Consider the following 21279-nt stretch of genomic DNA (forward strand, 5'->3'; position numbering starts at 1 on the left):
ATGGGGACCCTTGATTGAAGCTTCCTCTGATAGCTATGTAATGGATTGGGGAACTATTCTGTCCAATAACTTAAGTATCCAAATCCTAGAATATAGGACAAAACACAATTTTTTCTAAAAATATTGTTCCCCCATTCTACATGAGTGCCTACATTATGGACTGTATTTGTTTCACTTTATATTTCCCATCCATGGGATGGAAATGGACTATTCAAGACCCTTTTCCTATTCACATTTACCATAATATCCTTTGGGAGTCAAAATACCAACCCCATTTTTACAATATTAGCCACGGCGTTGTCCTTCCGATCCACTAGTTTGTTTTCAATGAGAAGTGCCCTCTCCGCTGAAGGCAATAATAACCTCTTATCAGTTGGAATATGGTTTGGGGAGGAATCATTTACATATGTTCGAGTTTTTGGCAGCCTTGCACAACCTCATGTGTTACCCCTATATGTCCCCGATAAGCTCCTAGCCCAGGAAATAGCCTATTAGATTGTGGGAATGGCCTGTCTAGGGTCATGAAAGAAAGAAAAAAGATAATGTGGCCTTTGTTCCCCTTTCGTTGTGGAGTCTACTCCTTAGAGAATTTCAAACATGTTACTAAGGAGATGGAGGAACTCCAACTGATGAACTTTCCAACCATTCCAAATCGACAGTATGATCCCAATAACACTGCCAAAAATATTACAACATAGGCAAAGATCAGGCAGTTTACAAACGAGCCTAATAAATTGGCGATCTCTTTGAATCAACCTCAGATTATGCACACGTTGAAAAAGAAGCAACAACATGGCTCAGTCCCAAGGAATTATTGCAGTTTCATCAATATGAGGTTAAAAGGATTTCCAATTTGCCCAGTGAATTATTGAAACTAAATCAACAGAGCACGGAACAAGACACAAGAATGAGCACATCGTCAAGATGTAGCTCATGCAACTCAAACATCAACACCTTCCCAATCAAAGACAAAGAAGGTTACGACATAAGAAAATCTGGATGTGATTTGGGATCAGTTTCTTAAAGAGACTGACCCTAAAAAACTACAAACTCCCTCCCAGACACAGATCACTCAGACTCCTGTAATTACTGAGAAGACCTCGTTCACTGTTGAGGCTTCTAAAGAAACTATGGACACCGATGATGTGGAAATCATCCCAGTTTTTCCAACCTCTGAGGTCATTCTCAAGATTGAGGATATTCCTCCTCTGGACATATTTTATGGTCCCAAACACAAAGCAGTGGTCAGCAGACAGAGAAAGAGGAGAAGGATTGAACAAAGCCAAGATTTGATCCTTGGAAATACCTCCTTTCAAGTACTATGGAAAGATGCCCAAGTCATGCCTATTAAAGATCTTGGGAGACTATCACAATATGTGAGAGCCTATGCTAGTGCAACAATTGACAAAGCCACATAAGTGCAAAAAATCCTAAGGTATAAAGATGATATAATAAGGCATATTGAGCAAAATTTAGAAAATGAAAAGCAAGGAATCATTCAGTAATGGCAAGCTCAACTTGCACAATTGAAAACTAGTTTTGATGGCCTAAAGATTCAATATGAATTTGACATGAAGAGTCGAGATGCCCATATACAAGAGCTAGAGCGCAAGATTGAGCAACTAAAGGCTAATCCTAAGATGGCAGAATTCATGAAAGAAGCAGGGGAGCTGAATAACCTACTTTCTCATCAACAGGTTCTATTTTGCCAAAAGCTGGCCATTATCGAAGACATGTGCTAATCAGTTGATGCACTTGCGAATCAACTGTCTGATTTAAGGACATATATCAAGGAAGTTGAAGGGAAAATATCTGATTTCATTGACTGACAGAACAACTCTAAGTGACGATCAACCAATCTTCCCAAAATAGAAGAATCTTAGAAAGACATTGTCTTTCAAGAATGGGCGATAAGGCCTAAAAATGCAGAGATGGAAATCCATAGTGTCAGGGCCATATCTAGCAACATCATTGAATCAATCAATGATAGCACGTTGTAGGAAAATCTAATCTTGGACTGCCCAGAAGATACCTTGCCTGATGTTAAATTATTGACAAAATCTTTGAAAGAATCATCAAATAAGAAGGTTGAGTGAATAAATCTCCATCAAAGATTGACTTGGAATGCCATTGGCATTTCCTAGTCAAACTAGGTGTATTGCAAATACAACTAGTCACTTGCTGCTAACACTCAATGACGCGTTATTCACTGCACGGATGTGCATTAGCCCTCAACATCCACCTGAATTGAATATGGTGACAGATATATGTGAACTTCAACAACAAATGAAAGAGCAGTCACCCCCCAAGTCTTGATCAAGTTGTTGTAACCAGTGTTGAAAATATCGGTATCGGCAAAATATCGGCGAGGGTCCAGAAAATATCTTATCGGCAATATTGGCGAAAATATCGGCAAAATATCGGCAAATATCGGCAAGCATAAAAAATAATTTTTTCAAATTTTTAAATATAGCCGATATTTTCAAAATATCGCGATATTTTGCCGATATTTTCCGATATTTGCCGATATTTTGAAAATATCGCGATATTTTCTCGGCGATATATCGTTTTGCCGAAAATATCGCGATATTTCCGAATATCGCCGATATTATCAACAGTGGTTGTAACAACACTCTGTTATTAGCTTGTATTTTTATCTTAAGTGTGGTTTGTTTGAACCACCCCAACATTGTATGGACTTTTCTAGATTGGAGTTTTGATTTCAAACTATAAATACCCTTCATCATTATGAAGAAAGGGGGTTCTAGATTTTTGCGAGAAGCATTGTGGTTTGCACTACTGTAGTTGTAAAGAAGTCTCAATAGAAATAAGAACCAGTCTGATTCTACTTATGAGCAGAGTGAATGTGTATTAGGTACTATTATCTCTATGTTGATGCTATGTTTATGAGTTGAATTATTGTTTTATTTCAAGTTTGTCATATATGTTATTGCATGTGATTGCATCATTATCAATATTGATGTGTTTTAATCGAAAAACTTTAAGTATATAGACAAACAACGAGATCATATATGTGCAGTGCTTTATATCAACTAATGTAATTAACTATTTAATTAAATTAGCTATCATTACTCGTTTTATATTCATGAATGACTTCATGATCTACATTATAATGTTATAAGTGAAAAGATCCTTAAGTCACATATATTAACGATACATTGTCCTTGGATAAATATTATAAGGCTTTAGTTATATTTAATTTTTTAGTTTGATATACATTCATTAGATTCATATTTATATATCCTTCACTCATCTTTATATTTTTTAAATAGAAATTGGTCCTATATCCCCATAGAGAGCCACCATTCCAAATGGAAAAGGAGCTACATTAAATTAGAATTAGAATTTTACTAATCTACAAATATTTTTGATGTTGATGATAATTAACATTTAGCAAGGGTTTTAATGATAAATAATTTTTTTATAACTTTATCGGATCCGTAAATTGGACGCGATATTATTTTGAAGCAATTGTATAGCCATATTGGGTCCTTGTATTGGAGCTCTAAACAAATCAGAGGTTTTGTGATATTGCACACTAAATATCTAAACAAATCGGAGATCGAAGGTAACACCATATCGACGATCAGAGGTTTGAAGGGGTGGTACATAACCAAAACATCGATATGCAATTGCTCTGATAAGATTTCATTATATAAGATGTCTGTTATATTTTTTTTTGTGAACTTTGATTGAAAGGTTTTCAAAGTATCAATTAAATACTCTTACAATGTTATATTACTCAAAGGACCCATTTAATGTTGGTTCAATATAAAAGTGCTAAAGGTGGATGGGAGTATAAGTCTTGGACTAGGGGGATATTTGTTTCATTTATTCTAATTAACAAACAATAAAACAAGCTTTAAAAATAAGATTAAGTCAACTTGAAAAATAAAAGAAGACAACATAAGAAAAACAAAACAACAAATGATCCAAAAACCAATTGCAAATACTTAGGGGTACCCATTATTATTATGATAATAATACAGTGAAAAAGGGGGTGTTGTATTTTTCACCACAACAATTTGGAAAGCTTGTTCAGAGTAGGTTTTGAGTCCTTTTGTTGTTTGGAAAAATGGCTTCCAACTTCTGTGGTAAGTTACTCCTTGGACAACTGAAAAGAGATTTGTCAATAAGTGAGAATCGATTGGTTATTTTTTTTTCCTATCAAGCATTTTGAAAATATTTTATTTGAATTAGAGTTGTAAACCCATGCCCACATCAATCATCAAAATGTGAGCTTGTAAAGTTTGTTCATATATATATATATATATATATATATATATATATATATATATATATATATATATATATATAGATTTTTTTTTTTTTTTTTTTTTTGCTTAACACAAGTGCACATTATATTTTTTTTTAAAAGGAGATTTTTTTTGGAATTTTAACTGAGTTTCACAACAACTATTCTAAAATTGAATCAAAAGTATGCTTACTGAAACGAAATCAAAAGGGGCTAGATGTAGCGATCAGACTATAGGTGGTTGTAAATACTTTGATGCTAGCATGGATTCCTCTTGTTGCCTACGTTTGATGTAAGCATTGCCTTGCATGCGGGAGTAGCGGTTGAAGGAAAATGGTGGAGAGATGCGAAGATCAACCAAGGTTCGAACTCTGGAGATGGCAGTGAATGTTAAGCCTTGTCGGTCTATGTTGCCAATGTCCACTGTCACCTTTGGTAATGTCATCCCTTGCGATTTATGTATTGTCAAACCCCATGCCATTCGAAGGGGAATTTGCCTGTGAGACCCTCGCGTTATTGGGGGAATTGGAACATAAGATGGGTTGAAGGCATCCCATGGCGGGCCTTTGTATTGGAAGAAGTCAAAAACAACAAAGGATGGTAATTCAAAGGGTTTTGATCTAGGTGCATAGATAATGGTTCTGGATTCAAGGACTGCACTGTGTTGATTATGCTTGCATATGTGGTACATCCCTGTGGGGCTGAGTTATATATATATATATATATATATATATATATATATATATATGCATGTGTGTAAAATATGAAGACAAAAATGTGTGTAATTACTGCTAAAGGTAAACATATAATATTTTATTCTTGAGAGGCATAACAAACCACATGATATAACAAACCGCATGATAACAAAGACTAGGCCACAATGTTGTGTTGAGCTTGGATCTATGTACATGTTTAACAACGTGAGAAGAAACACATAAACAACTTATTAAGGAAGAGACAAAACCCATTACATGTCATGGTCGATCCATGAGAGCTTGGATGAAACTTGAAATATAGTGGGTTTTGAGACCCTTTTCTTAATATGAAGATTACATGGAAGACCCTTTGCATAGTAGGGTCTGTATTCACTTGCATGTCTTTTGTTTTCCAAGTTACAAGGTGTCGTGTTGCATGGGAAGCATTGCATTAATGTCAAGGGGAGTTTTCCCTTGGGATCAGTCAAGCCGTGAGCTTTGCCTAAATGAATTTCAACCTGGCCTTCTCAACAAGCTGGATACCTCTTATTGACATCTTAGGATGGTTGTTGAGGCACCCAAAGGTTCTGTGACGTGCCATGGAGCTGCTTGCAAGCTCGGCATAGGGTTTGGTACTGTCGGAATGTGGAAAGCAAGGTAGGAACCTCTCAGAAGTCCACACCAAACCCGTGGTAAGTAAGTGATGCAGGAGCACCTATGCCACCTTGGGTAGCATTCCCTCCCAGTGGGAAGGGAAGACTTGCGGGCTAGGAACCCATTGGAGAACGTATCACCCAAGCTCAGGAGGGATAACATCGTAGATCGTCCTAAGTAACCAAGGGTATCATCATGAAATTGTGAAGCACTTATGGGAGTCTACTAAATTCCTGAGATAGAGACATATTCGGTAAGATTGGCTCAAAGAATCCTTTGCAACAACAAAGCTTATAACCGGGGAGGTTCTAGAGCTAATCGTCTAAGACACTACGCGATGCAGAGTTGAGGTCCCTTGGGCGAGTCATGACAAGAATGAGAGAAAACACCTTGTTGTGGTGCATATGAGTGAGGCCATGCAATTAAAGGAAATTTTGGGATAATCTTATCTTTTGGATGGTCAAAACCCTAGTCAAGGGAGGCTTCTGATTGGTGGAACGAGATTCTGTTGGGTCCCTATAATACTAGTGATTACCCCATTACTATTGTAGTTGTACCCCTTATTAATATTGGTGTGCCCCTATTATCCCCATATTGTTATTACTGTGCCCCATAGAATCCCTCTATTGTTATTTTTGTGGCTTTATATTATTATTGTTAGGTCGGCTAGGTTATATTGTGACTCCTTAAACTCCTATGTATAGAAAGGAGGTTTTGTCATTTGAATCATCCAAGAATTGTTCATTTATGTAATGTAAAGGAGGTTGCACCCTCGAAGAGGCTGAATTATAAGGCGTTGATCTATCTTTTCTATGTTTTTCTTGAGCTGGTTTCATAACGTTTGGTATCAGAGCTTTGGGATTCTAGGGTTTCGCTGCTCTAAACAGGTCATCGTGGCATTTTCGCTATAATTTTTTTTCTACGACATTTCAGAAGTTGCAAAAAAAAACCCATTTGATAAGAAATCGCGTTGAACCTCGGGTCCAAATTTCAGAGCTGTTCGTGCTATATTTGCGGAGATATGATCTGAGGAAGTTGGTCTTTTTGCGGACTCCTGAATTACATTCCAAACAGGTGACCTGGGGAAAAACGTCATAACTTTTTCTCTGGGGATCGGATTGAAATTTTGTAAGAAGGTACAGAAAGAGGACAGATTGTAGTTTCTTGTATGCATTTTTCAGATCCAAAGGTCGAAAGAGTGACTCGTGGCACGTCGTACAAGTTCGCTCTACTGAACTAGTCTATAATCAAGTCACTATGGGAGATTTCGCATAACTCTTCCTTGGAGAATCCAATTTGGGTCAGACTTGTGGCATTGGAAAGAGGACACAAAGGGCTACTATAGGTCACAAATTTAGATCTAGATGATTGGAAAGTACAGAGATACATCAGAGCCAATATCGAGCTCCTACAAAGTGAAAAAAGGTCTGTAGATTTTCTTAAATTTTTGCTTAAGCCTGGTTTGAAAATTTATTTTGAAGGAATTCAAAGGGCATAGTAGAGAATTATTATTGGTAACTGATGCTCTGAGGAAAGAAAATGCAAACAACTACTAAGGAACCTGAAAGCTCTAGCATAACTCATGAAGAAGAGGAAGAAATGCAACATGATATATCAAAATTACAAGACCAAGTGCAACAACTGTCCCTTGCACAAAAAGGAACAGAATCTAAGATGGATGGTTTAAAGAAAGGCGTAGAAGCTAAGATGGATTGTTTAAAGAAAGGTGTAGAAGCTAAGATGAATGACGTGGAAGCTAAGATGGATGATTTGAAGATAGATTTGAAGACAGACATGGAAGAATTGAAGATAAATATGAATAAGTTGCTACAAGAAAGGGTCACTAATGGTGAAAGGGTAGTAAAGGAAACTCATGATGAGAACAAAAGAAATGTTAATCATGATTCCATAGACTCTAATTTTGGATCAAAGACCCACCATATTCCAAAAATCGATATGAGGATGTTTGATGGCAAGGATCCCACAACATGGATATTACAGATGGAGCAATTTTTCGATCTCAATAATGTGCAAAACACACAAAAGGTACGTATGGCAACTTTATATTTGGAACCAAATCAGTTTGTATGGTATCAATGGCTTTGCTCTTGTAAACAATTTATCACTTGGGCAATTTTTACGGAAGAACTGATAGCACATTATGAGGATACAAAAAGCAACACTTTTTTTAGCCAATTGATAAGTCTTAAACAAAAGGGTTCAATAATGGAGCACATTGAGGAGTTCCAAAAATTGAACATAAGGGTAAAAGATATTCCAGAGGAGCATAGGATTGATGTGTTCATAGGGTCTTTAAAGGATAATATCCAACATGATGTTTGCCTTTGGGAACCTGATTCATTAGAGAAGGCATTCAGGTTAGCAAGAAAAATGGAAAGCAAAATTATGGCAACCAGGAAGCATACCACTCACAACTATAAAGACGGAAGTGTTGTTGCTGTTAGTCTTCCACAACCTATAAGGTTGACACCACAAAAATTGGAAGAAAAAAGAGAAAAAGGGCTTTGTTACAGTTGTGATAGCAAATACACTAAAGGTCATAAGTGTGCCGAGAAGAAATTATTCTACATAGATTGTGAAGAGGAAGAAGAAAAGGAGCAAGAAAGGTCAAAAGAAGAGGATATACTCCAGGAATAAAGCCTAGATAAAGAAGAAATGAATCCAACCATATCTTGTAATGCATTGGCGGGAATTACCACTCCTCAAACCATCAAGATAGAAGGACAAATCAAGAAGAAAAAGGTAATAGTGTTGATTGATTCAGGAAGTACCCACAATTTTATTCATTGTAAGGTAGCAAGAGAATTGAATTGCTTCTTATATCCAGCACCAGAGTGTCAAGTGATGGTTGCAAATGGAGGAACAATAAATTGCTCGGGAAAGTGCCATAATATCAAGCTATCCATGGGAGAATATGTATTAACTAGCCCAATGCTTTCCATTCCAATGGGAGGTGTCGATGTTGTACTAGGAGTCCAATGGCTACAATCCTTGGGTACAATAGCTTTTCATTTTCAAGAACTTTTCATGAAATTTTCTGTGGAAGGAAAGGAAGTTGAATTAAGGGATATTTCAAGGAAACCGGGAAAGATAATCAGCTCTAACGGTATGACAAAGCTTCTAAAAAAGGAACAAAGAGGTGTAATTTCACAATTATGTTCGCTAGATGTGTCCACAGTGGAATAATCTATTTCTCCAGATCTCCAAAAAATCTTGGACAATCATTCCAAGGTATTTGAGACTCCCAAAGGTCTCCCACCTATTCGTGATCATGATCATGCTATTCATCTAATTCCAGGAAGTGTTCTTCCAAACATCAGGCCGTACAGATATCCCTATGCCCAAAAGAGTGAAATTGAATGTATGGTTGCAGAAATGCTAGAGGCTGGTATAATTCAACCAAGTCAAAGTTATTTCTCTGCTCCAGTAGTATTGGTGCACAAGAAGGATGGATCATGGCGCATGTGTTTGGATTATAGGGAGCTCAACAAGCTCACTATTAAAGATAAGTTTCCCATTCCTGTCATTGATGAATTACTGGATAAATTGCATGGATCAATTTACTTCACCAAGTTGGATCTTCGTTCAAGATATCATCAAATCAGAATGAAAATTGAAGACATTCTGAAAACAGCATTTAGAACTCATCAGGGTCATTATGAATTTTTGGTCATGCCTTTTGGCCTTACCAAAGCACCTTCAACATTTCAAGGTTTGATGAATTCAATTTTCAAACCATTCCTTAGAAAATTTGTGTTTGTATTTTTTGATGATATACTAATCTACAGCAAGTCTTGGAAGGATCCTGTTGAACATGTTGACAGGGTGCTACAACTATTGGAGGAGAAACAATTATATGCAAAAAGATCCAAATGTTTCTTTGGAGTACAAGAGGTGGAATATCTAGGTCATATTGTATCTCACGAAGGAGTTAAGGTAGACCCTAGCAAAATTAAAGCCATTAAGGAATGGAAAATTCCCACATTCATAAAGCATCTGTGAGGATTTCTCGGGTTGACAGGGTATTATCGCAAGTTTGTTAAGAATTATGGGAGAATAGCAGCACCTCTAACAACATTATTGAAGAAAGATGCATTTTCATGGACTCCAGAAGCAACAAAGGCATTTGAACATCTTAAAGAGGCAATGTGCCAAGCACCGGTCTTAGCTACACCGGACTTCACAAAAACCTTTATTGTGGAATGTGATGCTTCAGGAAATGGAATTGGTGCTGTTTTAATGCAAGATGAAAGACCCATTGATTTTGAAAGTCGTCCAATCAAGGGAAAGTTTTTACGCAAATCTATTTATGAGAAGGAAATGTTGGCAATACTCCATGCACTTAAGAAATGACGACCCTACCTAATGGGAAGACACTTCAAGGTAAAAACGGATCATGATAGTCTTAAATAATTTTTAGAACAAAGATTATCCTCTGAAGAGCAACAAAAGTGGGTCACAAAGATGTTTGGTTATGACTTTGAAATCATATACAAAAAAGGGAAGAAAAATGTGGTGGTAGATGCACTCTCAAGAAAGGATGAGGATGTGGAAGCATTGTTGTGTGCCATTTCTATTATCCAACTAGATTGGATAAACGAAGCAAGGGAGGAATGGAAGAATGACGAAGAAGTGTGGGCACTTATTCGAAATTTACAACAAGATTCCAGTATGTCTGATACGTTTAGCTGGCAAAATGATTCGTTATGGTACAAAGATCGCTTATACCTCTGTAAGAATTCCCAGCTAAAACAAAAGATTCTTATGGAATTGCACACTTCTCCCTTAGGAGGGCACTCAGGATTTTTAAAAACTTACCACAGGGTTAAGAAGGAATTTTTTTGGGATGGCCTTAAATCAGATATTCAAAAGTTTGTGGCAGAATGTTTGGTTTGCCAACAAAATAAAGTTGAAACAATTAAGACATCGGGTCTATTACAAACTTTATCCATTCCAAGCCAACGTTGGGAGGATTTTTCAATGGATTTTATCACAAGTTTACCCAAGTCTGAGGGAAAGAGTGTCATCATGGTGGTAGTTGATAGACTTATCAAGTATGCACACTTTTGTGCATTACCACATCCATTTAAAGCCAGTACAGTTTCTACTGCATTTATGGAAACAATTCAAAAGCTACATGGAAACCCAAAGATTATTGTAAGTGACAAAGATCCCATTTTCACTGGAAATTTTTGGACATAATTATTTTCTTGTCTTGGTACTCAGTTAGCTCATAGCTCATCTTATCATCCTCAATCTGATGGGCAAACTGAGATAGTAAACAAATGCTTGGAAGGATATCTTCGTTGCTTTGTATTTGATAAGCAGACACAATGGGTCAAATGGTTGCCTCTGGTTGAATGGTGGTATAACACTTCCTTCCATACAGCAACAAAAATGACCCCATTTATGGCACTTTATGGGTATCAGCCACCATCCATCACATCATATTTAAGAGAAAATTCTAAGGTTCAAGCAGTGGAACATCACATTGAACATCAACAACAAGTCCTCCAACTCTTAAAGGATAACCTCGTGTTGGCACATAATAGAATGAAACAACAGGCAGGTCAACATCGTAGCGAAAGAAGTTTTGATGTAGGTGATTGGGTATTCCTACGGCTACAACCATATAAGAAAATGTCCCTCAAGCAAGCTAAGAAGGATAATAAATTATCACCAAAGTATTATGGTCCATACAAGGTGTTGCAAAAGATTGGTACTATGGCATACAAATTGGAGCTTCATGCAGCTTCTCGATTACACCCAGTTTTCCATGTTTCATGTTTAAAGAAGGTTATAGGTGACAAGCTCCCAGTTCAAATAATATTGCCAGAACTTGACGAGGAAGGAAAAATTATATTGGAACAGGAAGCAGTCACAGAAACAAGAACTCGACAGCTACGAAATCGATCAATTTCGGAGTATCTTATCAAGTGGAAGAACTTATCCGCTGAAGATTCCACATGGGAGGATGAGAATTTATACAGAAGCATCCAGAACTTCTCAAGCATTGAGGACAACACTTTTTTGAAGGAGAGGGGCATGTTGGGTCCCTATAATATTAGTGATTACCCCATTACTATTGTAGTTGTACCCCTTATTAATATTGTTGTGCCCCTATTATCCCCATATTGTTATTACTGTGCTCCATAGAATCCCTCTATTGTTATTTTTGTGGCTTTATATTATTATTGTAGGTCGGCTGGGTTATATTGTGACTCCTTAGACTCCTATATATAGAAAGGAGGTTTTGTCATTTGAATCATCCAAGAATTGTTCATTTATGTAATGTAAAGGAGGTTGCCCCCTCAAAGAGGCTGAATTCTAAGGCGTTGATCTATCTTTTCTATCTTTTCCTTGAGCTGGTTTCATAACATATTCCCCCTCACGTGATTGGTTGGAATGATGTGGCAGAAAAGCCATAGAGCTTGAAGCTCGAAAGGTCATTTAATTTAGAGTTGGGGACTCGATGGTAAAGGGTGTTGGGGTTTTGTCGAGAGACGATAATGAAATCTTCTTTTGTCACTCGGATCCATCAAGTGGGGAAGCTGCTGGAGGTCGCCATCTTGGAAGCCTGCATGAAATTGTAGAATTTCCTGCAAATTCTCTACAAATCTACCTCTGAGATCTATGTAGAAAATTTGACTATAGATTAATCTGATTATGCAATGTACTAAAGCAAAATACTTAATCTACTTCTACAAACAAACTTGCTGAAGCTGAATCAATTTAAGCAAGATCAAGCAAAACACATATAACAGAGAAGAAGAATCAATACACATGAAACATAGAAGAATACCCTGGGGAAAGCCTCAGCTAAAAACCCTGCTATCTGTATTATCGTACAAGGTGGAAATACATCAGAATTACACAAAGCTTTAGCTCCCACAGCTAACCAGCTCTCAGTATAATCCTCCTGGATGCTCACAGGCAAACAAGGCTTCTCACAAACCTTCTCCTCTGCCCTCCAAGCCTCCTATTTCCTTGCGTTGTTTCTCCTGGGTGATCCTATTGTTATCAAGTGTAACACTGATCACTCACACTAATCTCACACCCTATAAAACTGTGCAATCCTCAAGGAACCTTGTTTCTTCTGCATGGATGAGTTTCCTTTATAGGAAAACTCATGCAAATGATAGTACAATGTCTCTGTCTTTAATCTCAACTGGGTCTTTGTCTGAACTGACATGCATGAGTTATTTATGAGAGAATCTTCAGTTATCTGGAGTACACTAGTTTCATGCATGCATGCATTAACTAACTGAATTCACAATTAGTTCCTCAAACTGTTTGGAACTAATTTAACTGGACATAACTCAGTTAACTGAGCTAACTAATTACAACTCAAATATAACTCATCCTTTTCTCCTTAATTAAGGATAATCTCGTTAATTTAAAGGGTAACTGTTGCATGACTTCACAAAGACTTCTAGCTTGAATTTCTCCAACTAATTAACTCAAGATAAATTAATTAATTATTTTTCAAGCAAATTGTGAGACTAAATTCGAATTTTAATTCTCAAGTTTAATTCAAGGACAAACTAAAATTGGAATATCCTGAATGCTATTTTTAGCATTTCTTGTTGCTATTCTCAACAGAAATTAAGTTGTTTTGATTGTCCTACTAGGTTGTTCTTGTGAAAACACAACACCCCCACTTTATTTTTTCATAATAGGCACGGGGACCCTATTTTGCATTTCACGTAGGATTTGTGTGTGTTTACTTCATTTCTAGACTAACTTGCTTTTTATTTACATTTGTATTATTTCTATAGTTTGCCTAATATTGACCATAAACTTTGTAAATAAGTTTTTCTAAACATTTTAGATTAATGAATAAAACGCAACCCCCAAAACCAAGATCTTCATTAGTGCCTCTATTTTCCAAATAGTGGCTTTTAGCTTACAAAGCAGATGTGTCTTTTCATAAACTAGTTGTAGTCTATTGGTCGGAGGAACATTTTTATAATATAGTTATATCGGAGTTATGACATCGGAGGAATTCTTTTAGAAATCTCTGATACTAAAACTCTGATTCATATAACATTGGTCCTTTATAATAATAATAAAATATCTAAGTTTTGAAACACATGAGTGATAGCCCTTTTAAAAGTTTTCGGTGTATTATAATAAGCACTATCGGAGGACCCCGCATGGCATATCATACTTCGTTTTAGCATATTAGAGATTTCTTATCAACATTTTTGTTATGTGACACCATGCAAAACCTTCGATCTCTGAGATGTGATAAAGGGCTGTACTCCAATATCGCAATATGCTAATCTCGCAGGTTCTCCGATATCCTTGAAGGAGTCTATTCTGATATGCGATTACCTCTGACCTCTGATTTTCTTGAATCTCCAATATCCAGACCATATAACATATAACATTGGTCCTTTATAATAATAAGCAAATATATAAACTCTGAAACACATAAGTGATAGCCCTTTTAAAAGATTTCAACATATTATAATAAGCACTATCGGAGGACCCCACATGTGTAATCATACTCCACTTTAGCATATCAAATATTTCATATTGGCGTTTTTGTTATGTGACACGATGCAAAATCTCCGATCTCTCATATGTGATAAAGGGTTGTACTATGATATTGTGATATGCTAATCTCGCAGGTTGTCTGATATCCTTGAAGGCATCTATTCCGATATGCAATTACCTCCGACGTTTGATTTGCTCCAATTTTCGATATCCGGACTAGACAAATGTATTAGTGTTGATTAATAAGAATTTAATGTCTGCCTTGATATCATAACTTTTCAAGGAAACCTTCAATATCAAATTGCCGATCGTCGATTCACTTACGGACCCGATAAACTTATAAGATTGGATTTAAACTAAGATCGCATCCATTTATCGGAACTTTCGTTAGGTGTCACAATTTAATATCGTCGATAATATGGATGCGATTTTGATATTAAAATGGGTTTAATCATGATTGTGCATTTGCTCCACATGCCATATCATACTCTGCTTTAGCATATAGGAGATTCCCTATTGGCATTTTTGTTATGTGACACCATGCAAAACCTTCGATCTCTGATATGCAATAAAGGGTTGTACTTTGATATTACGTTATGCTAATCTCGCAGATTGCCCAATATCCTTGAAGGCATTTGTTCCAATATGTGATTACCTTCAACCTCCGATTTGCTCCAATCTCTGATATCCAGACCAGACAAGTGTATTGACGTTGACTAATAAGAATTTCGCATTCACCTTGATATCGAAACTTGTGAAGGAAACCTACGATATCAAATCGTCGATCATCGATTCACTTACGGACCCAATAAAATTAAAAGATTGGATTTAATCTAAGATCACATCTGTTTATCGAATTTTTTGTTATGTGTCACAATTTAAAATCACCAATAATATGGATGTGATATTAATATTAAAATGGGTTTAATCGTGATTTTGCATCCACTCCATATCGAAGTTTCCCATATCGCAAATGTTATGTGTGGTCTGATTTCAAATTGGACGTCCCATTCAAATCAGAGATCGGAGATCAGGGTTTTTGCATGGTAACACATAAAAGGCGCCAATATGATTTCTTTGATGTTCCTCCGTTATTGTTGTTCTTCCCTTTGTCCCTTTCTCTTGGGAATATGCGGTCTTCCCATGTATTTGCTTCATGGTTTGGCTCTTGTCTTGACTTGCAGTACAAGTCTGGCCATATGATTGAAATCAACCTGTAGAATCTGACGATTTTCCTCTTTGTGAATAACATCTTTCATAAGTTGAATCACTGGATCGACGACGAGTTTGCTTATGGTGTTGCTCGCAACTCCGACGAAAATATCCATGGCTATATAACTTTCTTAATGTTCTTGTGGTAGGAGCAGAGCAAAGTCGAAACAAATAGCGATAGACTACAAGAGGTAGGAGATGAATTTAGTCGAAGTATGCAATTTACAATCACTCAAAAAGAGCATGAAGCAGTGGAGGAAGGAATGGCATCCATAAATCTTCACAAACTGTCATCATTTGAACTTTGAGGATCTTTTCTTTGTCCATGGCTTTAATGGCAACGCTATGGCTTGTGTTTAAGTTTCTATCGCGATAGACCTTGGCGAGTGTCTCTTGCTCGAGTAGGCGCCAGAGGGCAAATATTTTTGGGATTAGATGGATGAGTTGACACATTGCAATATGTTAATCTAGTAGGTTCTCTGATATCCTTGAAGGCGTTTGTTCCGATATGCGATTACCTCCGACCTCTGATTTGCTCCAATCTCCGATATCCGGACCCGAGAGGTGTATTAACATTGATTAATAAGAATTTTGCGTTCGCCTTGATATCAAAATTTTTGAAGGAAACCTTCGATATCAAATCGTCGATCGCCGATTCACTTACGGACCCGATAAAATTATAAGATTGGATTTAATCTAAGATCACATCCGTTTAACTTCACTCATTTCCTCTCCACGTAGATCAGGCCACGTCACTCATCGGAGATCACGATTTTTGGGACTGCAACAAAATGCTACATTGTGAACTCGCCGATTGCGATTCCCAGATATTATAAAAGCCCAAGCATGTGTGCGGTGGTCCCATGCATTACACATTGGAACAATTTGTAATGCAATATTCTAAAGAATCAACCTCCTATCCCAAGCTAAAGGGCTTAGCCCCAAAAGATTAAGTTTATGGCACCGCTCACTGGCTTTATGGCGTAACGTCCTATCCACAATCATGATGCCATACTCTGCCACATGGCTAGCACGCGGTTATTAAGAGTAAAAAAACCTCGGGCAAATTAAATCAAAGATTGGAAACCCATGGTCAATCACACTATCAAAATAATATATTCTTTGAAAGCCACACATTTGCTATAATATCGTGAAGAGAAACCTCACCATAAAAATCTATTGAGTTAATTACTTTCTAAATAAAATACATATGTACTTTCATTATTTTCCAAAAACAAAATTATAATAATTAAAAAATGTGTCGAGTGTCAACTACGAAAAATACTTCATTGCACTGAAAATTCCAGAGCTTCACGCCGATCAGTCTTAAATTTATTGGCGTTTGAAAGGGGATTGAAACGGGCCTTCGCACTCTACTGCTTTGCATAGGAGTAGAACAAACTCTAGGTTAACTGTACCCATTTACCCAAAACTGTTTCAGACCATTGATATCACAGAAACAGGAAATTTCCCAAATGATTTGATTTACTTATTTCGATGGATGGCACTTCATTTTGCCAAGAGACCTTTCAATCATTTCATCTCAACCGTTTCCAGATTCACATCATTCATTCCACCTGCCTTCCAATCCCATATCATCTCATCTGCCTACTTAAATCCCCAATTTTCACTTCATACCAACCTAACACAGAATATTCCATCCTTCACAAATGCCCACTATAACCAAAGATGGGTTTCCTCAGATACAGGATTTACATTACATGGGGAGGCAGAAGAAGGAGATTTACCCGGTGGGTATTCATCAGATGAACATATTTACAAGAGTGATGAAGACCTAGAAGTCATGAATGAAGGTAGCGGCTTTAACAAGGTGCTATCCATTACCAAGGATCTCCATAGCCTCCCTATTGAAGAAGCCAGGGCAGCACTTGATGATTGTGGATTCATTCCCTCGCCAAATTTGGTGCAGAAACTTCTTCATAGATTTCAGTATGATGGGAAGGCTGCTTTCAGAGTTTTTCAATGGGCAGGTTCACAACCAGAATACAGCCACACAGTCAGTGTGTACCATACCATGATCTCTATATTGGGTGTGCACGGAAAGTTTGATAAAGGCTGGGGTTTAATCAGAAAAATGCATGAGAATGCCATGGTGACTCGCCAAACTCTGATGATAATGGTAAAAAGGTAGGCTTTTCTCAATTTTTTTGGAATTTTAGATTTAAAACGTGGTATACAAATTTCTCACTTTTGTTTCGGTATAAATAATTTTAAAAGGAGAAAACCACGAAGTGCATCTTCATATAAATTGGAGGCAAATTATGACAATCAACGAATTATGTCCAAATTTGATTTATATTTTGCATTCTTTTAATTGGGGTTTGTTTAGTTATTGTTGGGGGACAATGCATCATATACCTGATTACTTAACCGAAAAAATGTACTCACAGCAACCCCACAGTAACCAAGATTACTTTGGCTCCGTTGGTTACATCTTTCAGAAAATTGCCAATCTTAGCTGAGATTTGTGTAGCCAACGCTGATTTATAAAGTTTATATTTCTTCCAAATAAAATGGATTAGTTGCCTCATAAAAGGTTACCCAGATACTTTTTGCTCCCCAAGAAGGAGATGCCTGTAAGTCTGCTCATGTTCCTCGTACTCCTGCCTGCCTGTTGGATCTTCCATTAGTCCCCAAAAGAGACCTATTTCCAATGGAGCGGGGCAACAAGGAGAGTAGTGTACTCAGCATGTCAGCACCAATCCATGCCTGTAAAGCTTTGGCAACCTTGCAGTTCAACATGACATGCTTAAATGTTATGAGTTTATCGCAAACTGCACAGCCTCTATTTGGAAAGCCTGTGCGATGTAGCCTATCCTTAACCACTAAATTGCGAAGAACCAACTGCCCAAGTTCTCTAGATTTCAAAGAAGAGTGGGACTTCTAGATACCTTGAAATCTTCTTATACCTTTTGCTTCATTACCCTGAATGGTCAACCATTTTTTTTTCCCAGAAGGAGATGCCTGTCTGTCTGATCATGGCCCACATACTTCTGCTTGCCTGTCGGATATTCCATTCGTCCTAAAAATATCTGTTTCCAATGCCAATGGCTAAGAAATATAGTATTGTACTCAGCAGCAGTCCATGCACGTAAAGCTCTGGTAATCCTGCAGTTCAACACAACATGCTTAATCCTTTTGGGTTTATGGCAAATCACACAGTATCCATTTTTAAAGTGATTGCCATGCAGCCTGTCCTTAAGTGCTAATTCATGAAAAGCCAACCACTGAAGTTATCTAGACTTAAAGAAGAGTGGGACATCTACATACCTTTGAAACCTTCTAATCCATCTTGCTTCATTTTCCTGAATGATCAACTTTCTGTTGAGATTATCTGCAAAGGGATGAGTTGGCTAAATTTTTTACCGCAGCTCCTTCGTTTTGTGATCCTTAAATGGTTTCCCATAAGACCATATCAATTTTTGTTTCCTTTCCCACATAATTTGGTAACACCGCTTACATTGATGAGGTGTTACGAAAGTACAGATAGTAAATTTAAATCCTACTGTTGTGGAATACTGGTCCAACTACAGCGTGGTTTTTGTGACAGCTCCCAAAGTAAACCCAATGAGTTATTTGTCATATTTTTAAGGTCAAGCATTGTAGATTACGTGGAACCTATAAGTTATGCTTTATTCTTTTTGCTATCTACAAGATATTTATCATTTAATCAGTTTGTTATTCAGACCTTTGTTTAGGTATGTGCTTGCAGTCTGTTGGGGGTGTATCCATTGTGCTTTGCTTTTTGTGTTGTTAATCTTCATGTTTTTATGTGATCCAGTTATGCTGCTGCTCATGATGCTCAGAAAGCCATAAGGACATTCCATGCCATGGATAAGTTCAAACTTGCTGCAGACTATGATGACTTTCTTTGCCTTCTCCGTGCACTCTGCAGAAACATGTTTGTTGAAGAGGCAGAGGAGTTGATTCACTTTAACAAGAAGTCTTATCCACTGGAAACAAAGAGCTTCAATGTTATCCTTTATGGTTGGTGTAACATTTTTGTTGATGTGTATCAGGTTAAGAGGCTGTGGGAAGAAATGTCTAACCTATGCATCATCCCTGATGCATCTTCTTACACCACTGTCATCTGTTCTTACTCCAAGGCAGGCAAATTTTATGATGTTGTCAGACTCTATGATGAGATGAAGAAGAAAGGTTTTACTCCAAATCTTAAGGTCTATAATGCTGTAATTTATGTTCTGTCTAAAGAAAGATGTATCAAAGAAGCATTAAACCTCTTTAACAGGATTCGAGAAATGGGTTTCCATCCAAATGCCATTACGTATACCTACCTTATTTATCTCCTTTGTAGGACATGGAACCCAGAAGAGGCTTACAGGTATCTGGACGAGATGATTATGGAGGGATTTGTGCCAACTATCGAAATCTATCATGCATTCTTTAGGTTTGTTGAAACTGAGGGTGCAATCTATAAACTTTTTGATAAAATATATAAAACTGGTTGTGCTCCTACCATCGAAACTTACATTATGTCAATCCGAAGGTGTTGTAGTTGGAGCGATTATGAGAGTGCCTTTAAGCTGTGGAATGATATGGAGAAGCATTGCTTCAGTGCCAATTCCAGCATTCATTACCTTTTGTTGAACGGGTTCCTTATGAATGGCAAACCAGAAGAGGCTTGCAAATGTTATCGAGAAATGAAGGCCAATGGGTTTTCTCTGGAGCCAAAAATAGACAGTATATTTGAATCTTGGAATGTGGGAAGAAAATATTCCTCTTTCCAACACCAGTGGAAACTGTCTGAGGAGAGCTTAGAGAGACAAAGAAGAAAATATAGAGCTACAGTCCATAGAAGGGGTGGTGGCATCATTACAAAATCTGATAAGTGAACATCATATGCTGGATGCAGCTTCAATTTTCAGCTACAGCAAACAATTGACAAACCACTGGATAATGGGGAAGAATGAAACATCAGATCTCTGGAGGGAAGTGAGCATCGATGTCCCCACTTAAAGATAAATATTAGCAAATGATCTGGTATATTATTTTGGCTCAGTTTTTAGCTATCCTAACCAAGCATGGGCTGTTATTTTCATCCTTTCTACAGTTCTAATCAAGGAACACATACCTTTGAACTATGCAACATTAAGGTGGCCGCAGCTGAGAACTGGTTGTTTCTGGCCTTGTTCCAGGATAGAGCACGTTGTACTGCAAAATCCCTTATACTATGCTACTGAATGTGGAAACCTTATGGAGCATATCTCAACTTCATATGGAAAAAGAGAAATCTCGCTGCAAAAGTGTTACTAACAAAGTTCGTATACATAGCAGGATATTCAGAATATCTGAAATTTATATTCATAACAAAAAGTTGGATCAAAAGAACAAGTGCGATAGTTTTTCTCAACTCAAACTTGTATGGCCTTCTTCAAAGCATTATGTGACTGAGGACTGGAGGAAGAGATAATGAAAAGTTATTGGAATGCAGGAATAGGGAAGGCAGATTCTCAAAATCTATTCTTGTCAGTTCTAACTGATTTGCGCTAGTGAGATAGAACATGAATCCCTTTCATAGATATTCTCTGCTGCAATGGCAGATAGACCATGCGTTTTTACTTTGAAAAGTGGTCTGTTGCTCATGGAGTATGATCCAAAATTGGGCTGAGAGAATTGAGAAAGAAATCACAAAATAGTATTCCTGCAGATGTACACATATGTTAATGTTGTTTTAATGTATTTTTCTATTAATTTTTCTGTTTGAAGAGGTTAATAAAAATTAAAGTGTTAGCTCATAAATTAATATTGCCAATTTATTATGAAGGCTTGTAGATGCTTAAATTAATCAAGCAAAAGCTTATTCCTCAATTATGATAAGCTTCTGAAATTCAGAACATTTTGTAATATTGTACGCATACTGCCCAGGAACTTTTATGG

The 21279-nt window shown here is 37.1% G+C and overlaps 1 protein-coding gene across 1 annotated transcript; it reads left to right on the plus strand.

The window, feature by feature from the left end:
* The first annotated feature begins 16627 nt into the window (after positions 1–16627).
* LOC149266166 (pentatricopeptide repeat-containing protein At5g15010, mitochondrial-like) lies at positions 16628–20700 on the plus strand. The gene is made up of 2 exons (XM_089430092.1): positions 16628–17508; positions 19163–20700. The coding sequence occupies exons 1-2, from the start codon at positions 16862–16864 to the stop codon at positions 20232–20234; spliced, it is 1719 nt and encodes a 572-aa protein (XP_089286218.1). The 5' UTR covers positions 16628–16861; the 3' UTR covers positions 20235–20700.
* Positions 20701–21279: the final 579 nt, after the last annotated feature.

The sequence above is a fragment of the Pinus tabuliformis genome, chromosome 6 (assembly GCF_031772625.1).
Source record: "Pinus tabuliformis cultivar Carrire ecotype Pingquan chromosome 6, CPIR1, whole genome shotgun sequence".
Taxonomy (NCBI): domain Eukaryota; kingdom Viridiplantae; phylum Streptophyta; class Pinopsida; order Pinales; family Pinaceae; genus Pinus; species Pinus tabuliformis.

Bases quoted from the DNA above. Each gene is read 5' to 3' on its own strand.
- LOC149266166 (XM_089430092.1), top strand. From the start codon at position 16,862: ATGGCACTTCATTTTGCCAAGAGACCTTTCAATCATTTCATCTCAACC. The intron at 17,509-19,162 runs GTAGGCTTTTCT...TATGTGATCCAG, and splicing joins CTGATGATAATGGTAAAAAG to TTATGCTGCTGCTCATGATG.